At 42.3% G+C, this 14,998-nt stretch overlaps 1 protein-coding gene across 1 annotated transcript in view; it reads left to right on the forward strand.

Moving 5' to 3' along the window:
- The window catches only part of sdc2 (syndecan 2), a 41,808-nt gene extending 27,025 nt beyond the window's left edge, over positions 1-14,783 (forward strand). Inside the window, exons 2-5 of the mRNA XM_084562902.1 lie at positions 6,563-6,677; positions 7,389-7,558; positions 10,096-10,210; positions 12,211-14,783. Of these exons, the coding sequence (XP_084419028.1) occupies positions 6,563-6,677; positions 7,389-7,558; positions 10,096-10,210; positions 12,211-12,374 (564 nt within the window). The 3' untranslated portion in view covers positions 12,375-14,783. The remainder of the gene's footprint in view (positions 1-6,562; positions 6,678-7,388; positions 7,559-10,095; positions 10,211-12,210) is intronic.
- Positions 14,784-14,998: the final 215 nt, after the last annotated feature.

Raw genomic sequence — 14,998 nt, forward strand, 5'->3', positions numbered from 1 at the left:
AAGAATAAAAAGGTTTAGGCGTTATGAAGAAGAAGACAGTTTGATATCCTAGGAGGATTTGCTGAACATCAGGCTCTGGGGCCACAAGCTGAAGATACAAGATAATACTGAAGGCCTAAACTACTGTGAAAACATCTTTTTCCTGCATTTGACCCATCCATTCGTTCACAAAGTAGTGCGTCTGCTCTCAGAGCAGTGGGCCGGTGCTTCTTTTGTGCCGCACAGCACCCCGGGGAGCAATTTGGGGCTTTGCTCAAGGCACCTCAGCCTTGGTCACAAGCGGGGGAAGCGAACCTGTGACCCTTCAGTCCCAAAGCTGCTTCTCTAACCGCTACAGCACAACACGAAGCAACAGCAAGTTGTAGCAGTGGCACAAGGCGAGAAAGAGTCATGAAATGTCCACAAAAAGTTTGCCGTTTCATTTCCTGTGAATTAAACTTTTAATTTGTGAGTTAATTTATTTATTAATTCAAAAGTAACATACACACTCTGCTTAAAGTTCAATGGATCGGTAATGTGAATGCAGGCATTCAGGCAGAAAACAACTCGGCATTAAAGAAGAACAAACTTTTGCTGTTGCTGGAGGTTGTTTCGGCTATCGTGACCCAAAGCTGGCTGGCTGGTGTATTGCAAAAAGACTTTAGACATTATTCATTCATTTATTCATCTTCTGTAACCGCTCGTCTTGTGAAGGGTCGCGAGAGGTGGGGTACACCCTGGACAGGTCGCCAGTCTATCTCAGGGCTAACACAGAGAGACAGACAACCATTCACACTCAGATGCACACCTACGACCAATTTAAAATCATCGTCAGTCTTTGGACGGTGGGAGGAAGCCACATCTAGACTATATGTACGCCTTTCCCTGTATCTTGTAGTCAGATCTGCACCTCCCCAGAAATATAACTATGCACCTCTGCGATGCCAACCGCAATCCGTGACTTGGCCCCGGACAAGCACAAAAAATTGCGTCTTCCTTTTTGTCTGTCAGTTCAGTGGAGACACACACACACACACATTTGCAGTCAAACTAACTGTTGTACAACATTTGTCAGATCCGACTCCAACCCGCTCGGTTCCTATTGCCCATTGTTTGAAGCCCACAGAGAAACTCGACGACGGAGCCGACTAACTGCAGACTAACATTTTAGCGGCGTAATTACAGATCGCTGCGGAGCACAGAAGTCTTAAAAAGTCATTCATGTAGGCTGTTTGTAGTTCAGACAATGGAGAGCAAATCTACTTTTTAACCACACCATGCTTAGTAAATAACTAAAGCGATGAAGAGAGCACAGAGTGGGTTTCTGCATGGGTTGTCCTTGGCCTTTTTTCTTCTTTGAGAAAGACTGCCTTTGTGCATATACACACTGGCTGCGACTTAGGAGCATTGATGTTTATCTCCTCCTCTCTCTGCAAGTGCTGCAAAGGCCTTCTTCTGAAACATAGTCTATTTTTTTTTCATCTGACTACAAGGCTGCCTCGAAGACCTTGGTTTAAATTTAAGGAATAAATCAGGACTAGAGGAAACGTATTTTGTAGAGGATCTTATAGAGAAGTACGACGTACTTTTTCCACTCTTACAGTTAGATTTATGTGTACGCATTTCAGAGGAGATCCACCTGTTTCTGCAAATCTAAACGTACGGTAGCGTGACTGCACTTTAATGTAACTACACACTCATCCATCTCTCTAGATAAACACACCGGTGGTTAAAATTAAAATCAATACAGCAAATCAGTAAGCCTTCAGAAAGCTTTAATGATCCCTCTACTGCAGTAATTACATTACACTGAATGTGGGCCTGCTATAAAACAAAATATATATATATTTACTACTTTAGATCCAAAACTGAATTACTACAGGTCATAAAGTTTTTATTTTCACTGGTTCACAAAACTTAAATATCACATCAGCTTTCAGATTTAGTGAAAGAGGGGGGGAAAGTGCAGTGCTTTGGTTTCTAAGGAGGGATGAGTCAGTTAGTCTTTTGCCGTGTAACAGATGGCTTTCAGAAAATGAAGCTCCAACCATCACAGCCCAAAAGAGATGATAAGTTGCTCTATTATATTTCCAATTAGATCCATTTTACGAGCCCATCCTGTCCCGAATGTGTTCTGTAGCACTGCGGGATTTTGCAGATAATTGCTCCTTTAGACTGGAGCAGCAACTCCAACAATGAAGCAGTCACATATATATATATTTAAAATGTATCTATAAAAGCGGGGTTCCTGCAAGGCTATTTGCTAACTGATTTTCGGTGTCCGCCTGGATTTACTTGGCGGTGGATTGATGTCTGGCTCGGCTCGGAGGCTGAGATAAGAGGTAAAAGCAGAAAACTACCTGTAAATGTCAGTGGATTGATAAAGAGAGCAAAGTTTATCGGAGTAGCTGTGTCTGTGCACGCGTGTTGGTGATAGAGAAAGTCTGGGTTTATCAGGTTTTTATTGTGTACACTCGCAAGAACACATGCTCGCTAGTTTGTGTCCCCCCCCCCCCCCCATCCCTCCAGTGTGTCAGATAAGTGAAGTTTATCGAGGTCAAACAGACCATTTCCTCCTCTCAGATCTGTACTGATTTGGCGTTGCAGTGAAGCCTGTACAGTTGAACCTCACTAATCCTAAGGCTTTGTTCAAACTGTTGAAACGTGAAGATTACGGAGGAGACGGCAGACTTGTGTACCTGCAGGTCTGACGGGGAGCGTGACTCTTGGAGAGGTTTTTACTAGAATTTGATGCAGCTTGTACCACAAATACATTTCACTTAAATATATAAGTTTTCATCTGTTTTAAAAGCCAAAAGAGGTACACCATGACTGAAATGACTCCCTTGTGAGTCCAAAACAGCTGTAACCCATCAGAGAATGGACATGGTCCTTCTGAGGGTGTCCTGTGGTGTCTGGCAACAGAAAGTTGTTAGTGGGAGGCCTTTGGGTCCTATGGGTTGAGGGGAGGGGCCTCTGTGGATCATCCCACAGATACTTGATCAGCTTGGCATCTAGTTAATTTGGAGGCCAGGTCAACACCTTGTGCTGTTCTTCATGTTTTTTTTTTTTGTTTTTTTTTTTTGAGAGTGGGGATGGCTGCAGGGGTCTGGTGTGGGGGTGCCTGGTCTAGTCTAGGTGGGTGCTACATGTCTAAGAAACAGTGCTTTCGTACTGACAACTGTGGACACCTTGGCTACAGATCAGAAGAGGAGAGACACCTGAAAACTTCCTCTGCCGTCAGTGCACATTCAAGTATTAAGTAATACACATCTATGTTAGAGTTTTCACTCTGCTTAGCCGTTCAGCTTGGTGCATCCGTGCACGAGAAAATTAAATCGGACTGACGTAAGTAAACAAAGCAAGAGAGAAGGCTTGCCTCTGAATCTGAATATTCAAATGCACAGATATCTCCATGACACGAACATCTAGAATGAATGAACCAGAGAGGCCTGCTCTGTACTTCCTAGCCTCCCAGCTAATAGTAGCTCTTCCGGGTTTTTCCCCAAACGACCAATACAGACTACTGCGCCCTGCTGGGAACTTTCTGACCTGGATGTGATGTGATGTGATGTGATCACAGGGGAGCTTGGTCGCCGGTAGTTTCTTTGATGTCACTTTGGTGCATCCTTACCTTGAAATGCAACAAACCTCAGCAGTGAAAGTGGGAAAAAAAATACATTTAAGTAAGTGTATTGTATAATCTTATGGTACGTTAAGGTTGTAGAAAGAAAAAATAAAACCGTAATTAACTACTGACTTGTACATCATTACGCATACTATCCCTCCATTTATTCCTTTAACAAGTCAGGTGAAAGTATCTGCATTATAATTACGTGTCTGACATTTATGTTTAATAAGCCTGCGTGGGGTTAATGTGCCCGTTCTTCCGCATTTCTTCACAAGTTTCCGTGTGTGTGCTGATGTGGTGTAATGTCACATGCTCAATTGCTCCCCCTAATACGTGTGTTATGTATAATCAGGTGGATGTTTGCATACATTTGTAAAACACGGCCACTCATGCATGTACGTGTGTGGCCTCTATCTCATTAGTGCCCTTTGTCGCCGTTTGATCTGTGACCTGCCTCCTCTGGGGCCGTCGTGCTCGTATCGGCAATGCATAAAGGACCCGTGGACCACATGGACCGGTGAATTGGTTTACCAGGCCGCTGGAGCAGAGTGCGAGGGGTGGATGGGTTGGGGCGGGGGTTGTGTTTGGAGGAGAAGAAGGCAAGAAAGGTTAAGATAAAGTTGCTTTGAACAAATTTTCTCTTTGATCAGGCGGTTCGGCGGCAGTGAAAGGCCTTTATTCCAGACGTCGGGGGGGGGGGGGAGAGAGATGGAGAAATGTATTGTTGTGTTTCATCTCGCCTCTGTCTTCCTTTATTCTCTTTCACTCTGCTGTTAGCCGTGTGTATTCGCTGCCTCTTTGTTATGGAGAGCGCCCGGCCTTTTCTTTCAAGCGCACATATGCACACACAACGACTTAAAAGCATTACTGAACGCATTCACGTTGGAATACAGAGTGTAACTGGCGAAGCTGAGCTGATGCAGCAGGAAGGTCTCCGGCCTGTCTTCTTGCTTTTTCTGCTGAAACTACTTGTTGATTCATTGACGGAACATCCATCTGCAAATGCATTTGAAATTGGAGCATTTGCTCTTTTTGCATTTTATATTATTAAATTTCGACATCCAGGAAAAGAGGGGAACACAGACATCAAAAGTAAAAATACTAATACAACGGCTTTTAAATAGTCTGTTAGTTGCAGACCGAGCTTTTTTCTTCCATTCAAACTCAGAACATCTAATAGTTGTTAGAATGAAGAATTAATCCTCTTTAACTATTATCTCAGCTTTCTCATACTACGCCTCTTTTTTTCTATTGAGTCTATTGATTATTTGCTCCAGTACGACTTTTTTCTGCCCCAGGTTTATCGGCAAAACATCCTCAGAGCAGACCTGGACCAGCTAAAAGGGTGCATCAGATAGTGAGGCCTTCCTTTTGTACTCTTTTCTTCTAAAGCAGGTCTATCAGTATAGAAGGGGAAGTATAGCCAGGCACAGATTGGTCAATAGGAGATGAATAGATGTTGCCATGGATGCTGGTTTATAGCTAGTCCAGTCACACACACACACACACTCTCACTAAAACCTGCATGAAAATAGTTACATGTACCACGCGCACATGTTTTATAACGGCATATCTAAACGTCAAACATTCATCCTCCTTCCTTATCTTATTTCTCGTCTAAATCTCAACTTGCGCGCCGTGTGAAGCGGCGCCTTTTTGAACAAACAGGCTCTGTTAAACTGTGGGCTTTTCAGCCAATCACTCCATTAAGCCGGAACACAAACATTCCCGCCGGTCAGGGCAGTTGTCCGGGGCGATGGTGCGGGGAGACGGGGCTCCGCGCTCTGATTGGACGGTCACCTGAGTTTCGTTTTGAGCCACGGAGCAGTAGCTCGGCTCCAGGGATGAGAGTGTCGGCCTGCCTGCAGGTGAAATATCTCAACCCCTTCGAGAGCGTTTTCACTTTGGTGATGCATTGATTTACTTGTTCAAAATTACTGCACTTCAGTTGTAAACTTCTAATCTACTACAGTCTTTGTAATACAATGGTTTGTTAAAGATTAAACCTGTTGTTTCCGCGCCTTACAAGAGCAGATTTCCATGAATGTTAACAATTAACTTCTTGCAGGGTTTTATTTCAATAAACGAAACTGATAAGAGACTTTTCTCCAATTAAGTATCTCAGGTTCATCTGCTCGACCTGTCTTTAAATCTATATCTACAGTAGTTAAGACGAGCTCCTCCTGCAGGAGCTACATCAGAAACATGCTGCTTACAATGACGCTCCAGTATTCATGATATAGTTTGTGTTTAATGTAATAAGAGTTCAGTCAGACTCAATCTATTCAACAAAGCATCTATGATTGAATTCAGCGTTGTCAGTAAAGGGAAAAAAAAACTCCTGTTCTATTTTGTGCAGAGTTGAAGCTCCTCGTGCATGTCAGATAAGATCGATGATGAGTGACTGATGCCTTGTTGCATGCAAACACGTCTTTTTTTTTGTAAATCTGACTACGTTTGCATGTGTGAAGTTAGCAGAGAGCTCACAACACTGCTGTAGATTCTACGTGTGGCTTGAAAGGAAGCTCATAAATCTCAGATGTAAACGCGGGGTGACGTGTTGATAGTAGCCATCTCTAAGGGATACGCTCAGCTGAACATTTTTGTCTGCGGGGTGCACTGATTCCCACTTTATAGCAGATACAGGAGACAGACTGCTTTGCAAAAACTGCCGCTAATGATACGAACATTATATTGCTACCCGAGAGGATTCTGTGTTTGCCAATTAGAAAAATAACCAACTGAAGTGGTGGTCTAAAAGCAATGTGGCTGTGATTAACGATCTATGAAAGCATCTCCATTAGGCTCATATTTGCATGATGAGGGTAAAACACAGAGCTTACCTGTGCTGATGTGATGTGGTGCAGAATAAAATCTTGCACCAGCACCTGGACTTGTGAAATGAGATATGCAATGAAATCCTCAACGCCTCGTTATCTTGTTGTTTTGCAGATAGCAGAAGCCGCCAAGACTTCCTCTCAGACTGATGACTTGTACCTGGATGACACAGGCTCAGGAGGTTACTACCCCGAAGACGACGATGACTTTAACTCAGGGTCGGGCTCAGGTACGTTCACACGCAGTCGCAGATTTAGGGTGAAGGCGCACACTTCCAAGCTCCGAGGCACGGTGACATTCATTTTCAAATCCACTTTTTTTTTTCCCCCCCTTGCTTCCCAGCCAAACTTAAGTTGTTCCATCACTTTCTCATCTCTTTGTCTGTTGTGTTTTTTCTTTTTTTCTTTTACCACCTCTTGCTTTCTCTCACTCGATTTGAATTGAGATTGCCTTGTCACCCAGACTGCTGTTGGCAAGTGTGCAAGTTTCACTTGTCTTTTTTTTTTTTTTTTTTTAAGCAGCTCTTCTGCTCTCACTGCCTTAAGCACCTTTACAGCGCTCGTTCCTCGCTCAAAAGTAACTCTGAGAGAGTTGTATAACTGCAGGGAGAAAAGAAAGGTCATTCTGGGTAAAAGGAGACTGGACTGTGATCAATAGTCCTCCCGATATTGTACAGATGCCCTATTACGCAGCTCTGCCACTCTGTATTCTACTGGAAAGACCAACTGTAAATAATGCATTAAGGTGAAAGCCACTAGTGTGAAGTTAAATAAGACAAAATGCGTAATTCTGGATATGAAATATTGATATATATGTAAGCCCATATTTACATGTTTTGTTTTTTACGGTTGCTATACACCAATCAGGAACTTTTTGCGCATTCATCCATCATTGAGAGGCTTTATTTTTCTGTCAATGCCTCTCTCTCTCTCTCTCCCAGGCGGAGGTGAAGACGTGGTGGAGCAGTCGACTGTCAGTACGGTTTATATCGAACCCAAGGCGGCGCAACCCACCCAGGACTCCACCAAAGATTTCACCCCCAAGATGGAGACAACCACGGTTAGAGAAAAGGCCAGGGACAGCACACCCAGGAAACCATTCAGAACAGAGGTAAGAAATGTCCCGGGAAAAAACTTGGTTTGTTGTTTTAACCAGTTGAGAAATAGACATCTGACAATAGACATTTGAATTTTATTTATTTGTTTCCAAATGGAGAGGAGTGAAAGTAAGCGCTAGCTCACTCACATTTAGGGTGGGAATTATATAAGATGGTTACCTAGGCAACCGGAGTTTTGATGTCAGCTGAAGAGTGAAGAGTGGAAGAGCATTATTGTCCATTGAATATGATGACACAGCCAGGAGATGGTTAGCTTAGCAAAAATAGTTTTAGATATCCGTGATACAACCACAACATTTTGTTTTTACAATGAGGTGTTTGTATGGATAAGAAAAAAGAAAAAAGATGGTGGCTATCCCCCATGCTTTCACTCTTACTGCTAAGCTAAACTACGCATCTCTTGGCTGTTTCATATTTAAAATCAAGACATAAGACTTGCGTTAATATTCCTCAGCAAAATCAGCATATAATGTAAAAAAAAAAAACTGAACTATGTCTTTAAGTAGATAGTTTTTATATTTACTTATAGATGCTGCAGATTTGACTGATACATATGAAGTGACATTAAAGGGGAACTACTATTTTTTACAATCTTGACCTTATTTCTGGCACAAAATACGGTCGTTTACTCACCCATATAACTTTTGTCTAATTCGTATTCCTTCGGGAGATAATTAGATCAGCGAATATCCATATAGTGGGAGTGACTGGGGCACCGAAACGCAGCCTCTAAATAACGCATTATCTGCCGCGAAACTCGTTAATTCACTATGGTTCGTCCACAACCTCAGAATTGGAAAAATATTCAGCCATGTTGCAAAAAAGTAGCAGTAGCAAATTACAGGTAAACAAGCCGACCGTTCGGGTGTGCACAGCGCTAAGAGATGAAATCATTCAGGTCAGAAGACATCATCTGGGGTCTGTAGGTCAATCTACGATTTTCGCGGCAGATAATGCGTTATTTAGAGGCTGCGTTTCGGTGCCCCAGTCACTCCCACTATATGAATATACGCAGATCTAAATATCTCCCAAAGGAATACAAATTACACAAAAGTTATATGGGTGAGTGTATATAAGCACTCGCTGTGTGCATTATCATGCGACATATATAATCACGGTGACTCGTTTGTCACTGTCCTGACTCAACAGCGAGTGACACTGTACCTCAGTCTTTATCTGACCCAGTATACCATCAAATCCCTTGTAATACCAGGAGCCGGAGCCGTGAGGTTGCTTTCAGGATAAAGATCAAGTGCTCACGTCAATTCTCTGTGTTTTTGCTCTATTGCAAATTGTGGAGGATTACATCTCTCTCTCTCTCTCTCTAGCTCTCTCTCTCTCTCGAACATAATCACATATTGTGGAACCGTCCTATATCTCACTTCTGCGCTGCAGTCTTACTGTAACACACTGGATGCTGCATCTGTTTGGGATTAGTCATCAACGTCTAAACCCCTTAAGCCAAGCCTACCTGGCCTCGTTCCATTTTTTTCCCCTCTGTCGCTGCCCCCTTTGGCCAAATACACTGGCTCCGTTACGTTTAGTTTCTTTGCATTCTTCTCTGGTGTTATTGGGGGGAAAAAAAGTATGGGGTGCATAAGCCCAGATACATTCCAGATAATTTACTTACTTTCCAAGAGCTACAAAAAAACTACTTGTGGTCACTGGCTCACTTTCTGTTGCCTCCTTTTCTTGAGCCTTGAACTAATCTTTTTGGGCACTCTGGATTTTTATTTTTTGGCTGAGCCCTATAGCATTCACTGGTCAGGAACCATTTAGGACCCCTGTTCTGTATTTTACTCTTTTTCCTAATAGGAATAGTTTGCTTATTATTAAGAGTCAGATGATGATGGATACCACACCCACTGTCTAAATGCAGAATGGTAGAGTTAGCATATGCTAGCTATACGTTGATAATAAAATATAGAGTTAGCATAGGTTAGCTTACATTGATAATAAAGGGTAGAGTTAGCATAGGTTAGCTTACATTGATAATAAAGGGTAGAGTTAGCATAGGTTAGCGTACATTGATAATAAATGGTAGAGTTAGCATAGGTTAGCTTACGTTGATAATAAAGGGTACAGTTAGCATATGTTAGCTTATGTTGATAATAAAGGGTAGAGTTAGCATAGGTTAGCTTACATTGATAATAAAGGGTACAGTTAGCATAGGTTAGTTTACGTTGATAATAAAGGGTAGAGTTAGCATATCTTGCTAGCTTAGTGCAGAAGAATTACACATATTTTATTACCTTCTGACAGAGCCAAACTATCTGTTTCCAGCCTTTATGCTAAGCTAAGATATAATTTGATATTGCACACACAAATTAAATGGAAAGCAAACACATGTACTTCCAATGATATTAACTAAACTTCTAACTTGCAGGCGCACAGCTCTTCTTAAGTCGCAGACGAGGAACACTGGACGACATGAGTGTGGAAATTAGCTGTCAATTAAGCAACGTTAAATCATTTTCTTTCTTTCTTTGCCTTGCCTCCCTTCCCCCTTCTTCTCCTCCTGATCCCCCAGGCCCCAGTGCCAGTCACGGAGGAATTGCCAAAGAGCACGACTAGTGCCCCCGGCTCAGATCAGGTGCCCGTGGTCCGCACTGAAAACCTCTTCCAGAGGACAGAGGTGTTGGCAGGTATGTGTCACAGTGAACCACAGCACACATCAAACCGAATCTTCCTGGATAATGCCACACCAAATGAATCGTTATTAACCTGACTGTGAAAGCTTGTGTGAAACTAAGCACAAGAGATAATGAAGAACATCTTATAGAGGGATAGTTTGACATTTTAGCTTAGCATTGTTAGCTTTCTGTAGCTTTGCGCAGGCTGTAAAGGCTAACACATCCATGGTTACATAATTATTAGGCGGCCGAGATATAGCACTCCTAAACTTTGGACAGAACCAGACTCACTGTTTACCCGCTTCTGTTCTCTATGCTACGCCAGTAAGCTAGCTGTAGCTCACATTTCAAATAAACATATTCCCCAAACTTTTGATGAAATCCTTGATGCATAAAAAGCATGTTTATTTCATTTTCCATCCAATCGTCCCATTACATGACATGTCAGCATATTTTCCAGCGAGCAGCAAAGTCCTTGAAATCTTGATAATACTTTCTAGAAGTTTCCCACCTGAACGCTTCTCCTGATCATTATTTTTGTAATAAACTCTGTCTGAGGGACCTTGTAGAGTTCACAGCACTGTGGGAGGACTGAAGAGAGTGTTGCTCGCTTTGAATACATGAAAGAGAGTTGAAATTATCTGAATCAAAATCGCCGCCTCAGACGGCACCTCGCTTTCGCTTTGTTGTGATATCTATCTGGTGTTGACAGTCTACAGAAACAACTCCAGCAAGGACAAATCAGGACGGACTCGCCTCGAGTCATCGGCTCATTTCATCTTTTGCGTATTGTTCTAGGGTTGTCAGCAGAAAGTCTTTGCATAAGGCCTAAGAGAATTGAAATATATACACCTGGACCACCTCCTCACATCTCCCCAATTGCCTGTAATCTAATTTCCATTAATTCTCTCAGCGTGCCTCTTCCAGCTCAGCAGCTGGGGTTGCGTGCCAGGATTTTTACCCATGGGAGTGTGGGGACAGTCAAACTGTGGCAACATGAAGTGGAGCAGAGGGCAGATTGTAGCACCGAGAGACAACCTAAATAGATTAGGAGGCTGTTAAGAACCTCATGCGGATGTTATTGAAATAGAGGTGTTGGAAGAATTCATTAATACAGTATTTCCCTTAGAGGTTAGCCCACTGGTTTAGTCTAGTGTGTGTCCTCCGCAGAACGTTTGGACATTATGATCCAAATCACCATCCTGCACAGATGTCCAAGAGGGTTTAGTCACAGATCCATTCGTGAAATGTGAAGAAAGCGTGATTGAAGGCTGAAGAAATGACGAAAATCACACGATGAGACCTCTCTCTGACATTATTTTCCTGTTTCAGAGCAGCTAATTATATTTCCTACACCCCGGTGGGTTTATATTATCAACATTCCTCTGTGACATCTTAGCTAAGTGTGTCTGTGTCGGTCAGTTCAGAGACCTGCTGTGTTGTTTGCCGCTAATGTGCTGCTGTTGTTGGCGGCTTTTCCCCCCTGGTGGTTCCAGTGCTTCCTCCTCTAAAGCCCCGATTGGGAATCACTGGAATATAAACCACGTCGAATCTCAGCCGCTCTCAGGCCAACGAGGCTCTGTGTCAAGAATCGGAGCCTTAATATCCTCCTAATGGAGCACTAACTCAGTGAACTCAGCAACACATTAGAAGAGGTGAAATTAAGCTTTTGAGAAAAGTGATTGACTCCATATCTCCTGAGACAAATTATAGGTTTTCCTGCTGACATGAAGTAACCGCGCTGGTTTCGGCGTTCATTTACGAGGGTTGCAGCTCGGTTTCAACGCGGTTAAGCAATCAATTTTGATCATTTGCTGTTGGATTGCATTAGATTTGAAATTGCACCAGCACAAATGGTTGCTAGAAATGAACCAAAATTGATTGCACGGAGTAGAAAACAGAATTAATCTATAAAGCTATAAGTCGGCTATTGAAAGTGAATGTTTCTTCACATTTCGTGTCTTACTGATTGAGCTTTGAGCATTCACTCTTACCGTCTCTTCCTCTTTTAGCTGTTATCGCGGGCGGCGTGATTGGCTTCCTGTTCGCCATCTTCCTCATCCTCCTGCTCGTCTACCGCATGAGGAAGAAGGACGAGGGCAGCTACGACCTGGGAGAGAGGAAACCCTCCGGCGCGGCCTACCAGAAGGCCCCAACCAAGGAGTTTTATGCATAAAAAAAAAATAAATCCCCGCCCTCCCCGTCACCAGATCGCCAAATCGCGAGCGGCTGTCTAATAAGAGCGCAGTCTGTTACAGCAGCGAGACCCGTTCAAACCCAACAGAAGCAACAAAACGTTTTCGAGTTGATTGGAGGTAAAATAGCTCAAAGGAAAGCTTTTGCATAGAGTATTGTAATTATTAAGACCTTTTCTTTCTTCTTTTTTTTTTTTTTTTAAATGAAACCCAAGCATTTCTCCTTTTATGGCGAATCTGAGTATATTTAAACATTTTGTGTACTATCTGAAAAAGGCTGAAAAGAATAAAAGCAGGAATCTGTTGAAGGCGAGGAGGCCGATCGCTTCCGTCTTCTGTCAAAGGAGCCGTTTTTAGTCGCTGACTACTTTTAACTGTAGCAGTATGTTATTTGTAAAGAAAAAAAAAATTAAATAATTGAATATAATTATACTGTATCAAACCTACTTTCATTTTTTTCTTTTTATTTTGTCCTAGCATGTCTGATGTTGATCTCTAAAGGTGTATTACATTAATTTATCTTTTCTCTGATGTTAAAAAAAAAAGGAAAAAAAAAAAGAAATGCCTTTGTAGTTTTGATGAAGCTCTCCAGGTCTTCATATTAACGCTGTTAACGGTCAATGTAAATGTTCTCCCTTCAGGTTACAATGTTTATTATTTGCTCTCACCTCGTTCTTTTTTCTTTTTTTTTTTTTTTTTTTTTTTTGTCAGACGTGGGCGTTTCCATTATGTCTCGTTTCTTATTTTGTTTGTTCTCTTCTCGGTGTAGCCTTTTTTTTTTTCTTTCTTTTTCGACAGTGTTTTATTTTCATACGCAGGAATCAGAAAAAAAAAACAAGAAACGTGTCAGGGCTCGAGGAAAAAAAAAAAAAGAAAATCGGTTTAATGTCTCGCTCAACTACTTTTCTATTTAAATTCATCCTCTCTTCACGTTGCACATTCACTGCTTTCGCTTCCCACTGCTGCTTCTATGTGGAGTGCTCCCTCTCCGTGGCTGCTGGTGTTTTTGGCCCATAGCCGCCGCCTCCTTCTCCTCCTCCTCCTTGATGTGTCGCTCACGTTTACTGACTGCATCCAATCTCTGCTAGCACACTTGCACCCTTACATCTCCCACCTCTTTATAATCAAGCTGGAGCTCAGCCAGCTGTCAATCCTTTCCTCTCTTTTCGGCCGTCTGGGCCAACCAAGTCGCCTTGCGTTGCTGTCCGTGTCCCGGCCTTGATGCTTTAGGCCCAAAGATCTGCTCGGTGAAGGCCTGCGACCGCTCGGACACAAACGCACAAGGCTAGGGCCGCCAACACTTCGTGTTTAGGGCATGTGCGGTTTGTTTTGACGTCAGTCTGCATCCCCCAAAAATAAAATAAATTAAGCCACAAAACGGCAGCTGCGAGATAGACGTCACGTACAATAAGCTAGCTACTCATGCATGTTTAGCGTTACATCCACGTTAGACTCCGTTTCGCCTGGCAGGTTTCGTCTGAAGTTGCCTTTTTTTTTCTCTCAGCTGTACAGTAATGTGAAGTAAATCCAGTAGATGCAGTCACATCGTCTAAACTCCTAACGCCACCACATGCAGCTCTCTCAGTGATCCTCCCGTCGTTCTCATATTTTCCTCATCTCTCTTGTTCTTTCTTGTCATCGGACCTAAGGTACTGAACTATACTGAAAAACCCAAAGACTCACAGTATTTCTATTCCCACCATCCCTCCTCCTCCTCCATTGTGGCCACATCATGTTGTTTCCTCTCTCGTTCTTTTATTTTTTTTTCCTTCACTCTTGTTTCTCTCTATTAGAGACCTGACCTTTGAGTCCAATTGCTTATTAGTATATGAAAAGATATATAAATATATATAAATGTATATTCACAAATGTTTTAAACCTTCAAAGTGCCTACCATTTGGAAATGTACTTGCTCAAGGTGAGCATGTGGCGGGTGTGTACACAAAGGAGGGGTGTAAACGACTTGACTGGCATTCTGTGAGCATGGATGACTGTAATGGTAACTTTTTTTTAGTCTTACAAAAGCTGACAGTATTGTACCTATAAGTTGAAACAACACTACTGAATAAACATTGTGGCCTAATATCCAGCCGTCTGTGTCGTCTCCTTTTAGAAACTTGATTTTTTTTCTCACCACCCCGATCGATGGGTTACCACGCTTGAAGAAAGCGGCACCTCTGCTCAGACTCCAATTAAGTGTCTCTCAATTGCTTGCAGTTAGCGGTGTGATTTCTGGGATCCAGGTTTGTTTGAGTCAAGTAATTTAAAAGGTGAAGAAAAAAAAAAAAACTTATATTAGACTGTTTACTGCTTTTCTCCAACTTGGATAATTGTACGAAAGATAACCTTTGACTTTTTAACTGTGGGAATGACGAGCGTATTTAAGGTGTCACCATTTGGCTCTGAGACATTCTGACTACTTTTTAAAATAACTACTAAATTGTAAAATTGAGCGGCAGATGAACAGTACTGAAACAGCCGGTAATGGCAGCCTCAAATTTACAGTTTCAAATATTAGGCAAATATACTGTAATTCGGCATGTTTTGGAAAATTAAAATAAGCTCATTAGGATGGTCATTATCACTCACGTACGTTATTTAAATA

The sequence above is a fragment of the Chelon labrosus genome (assembly GCF_963514085.1).
Source record: "Chelon labrosus genome assembly, chromosome: 16".
In the NCBI taxonomy this organism is placed as follows: domain Eukaryota; kingdom Metazoa; phylum Chordata; class Actinopteri; order Mugiliformes; family Mugilidae; genus Chelon; species Chelon labrosus.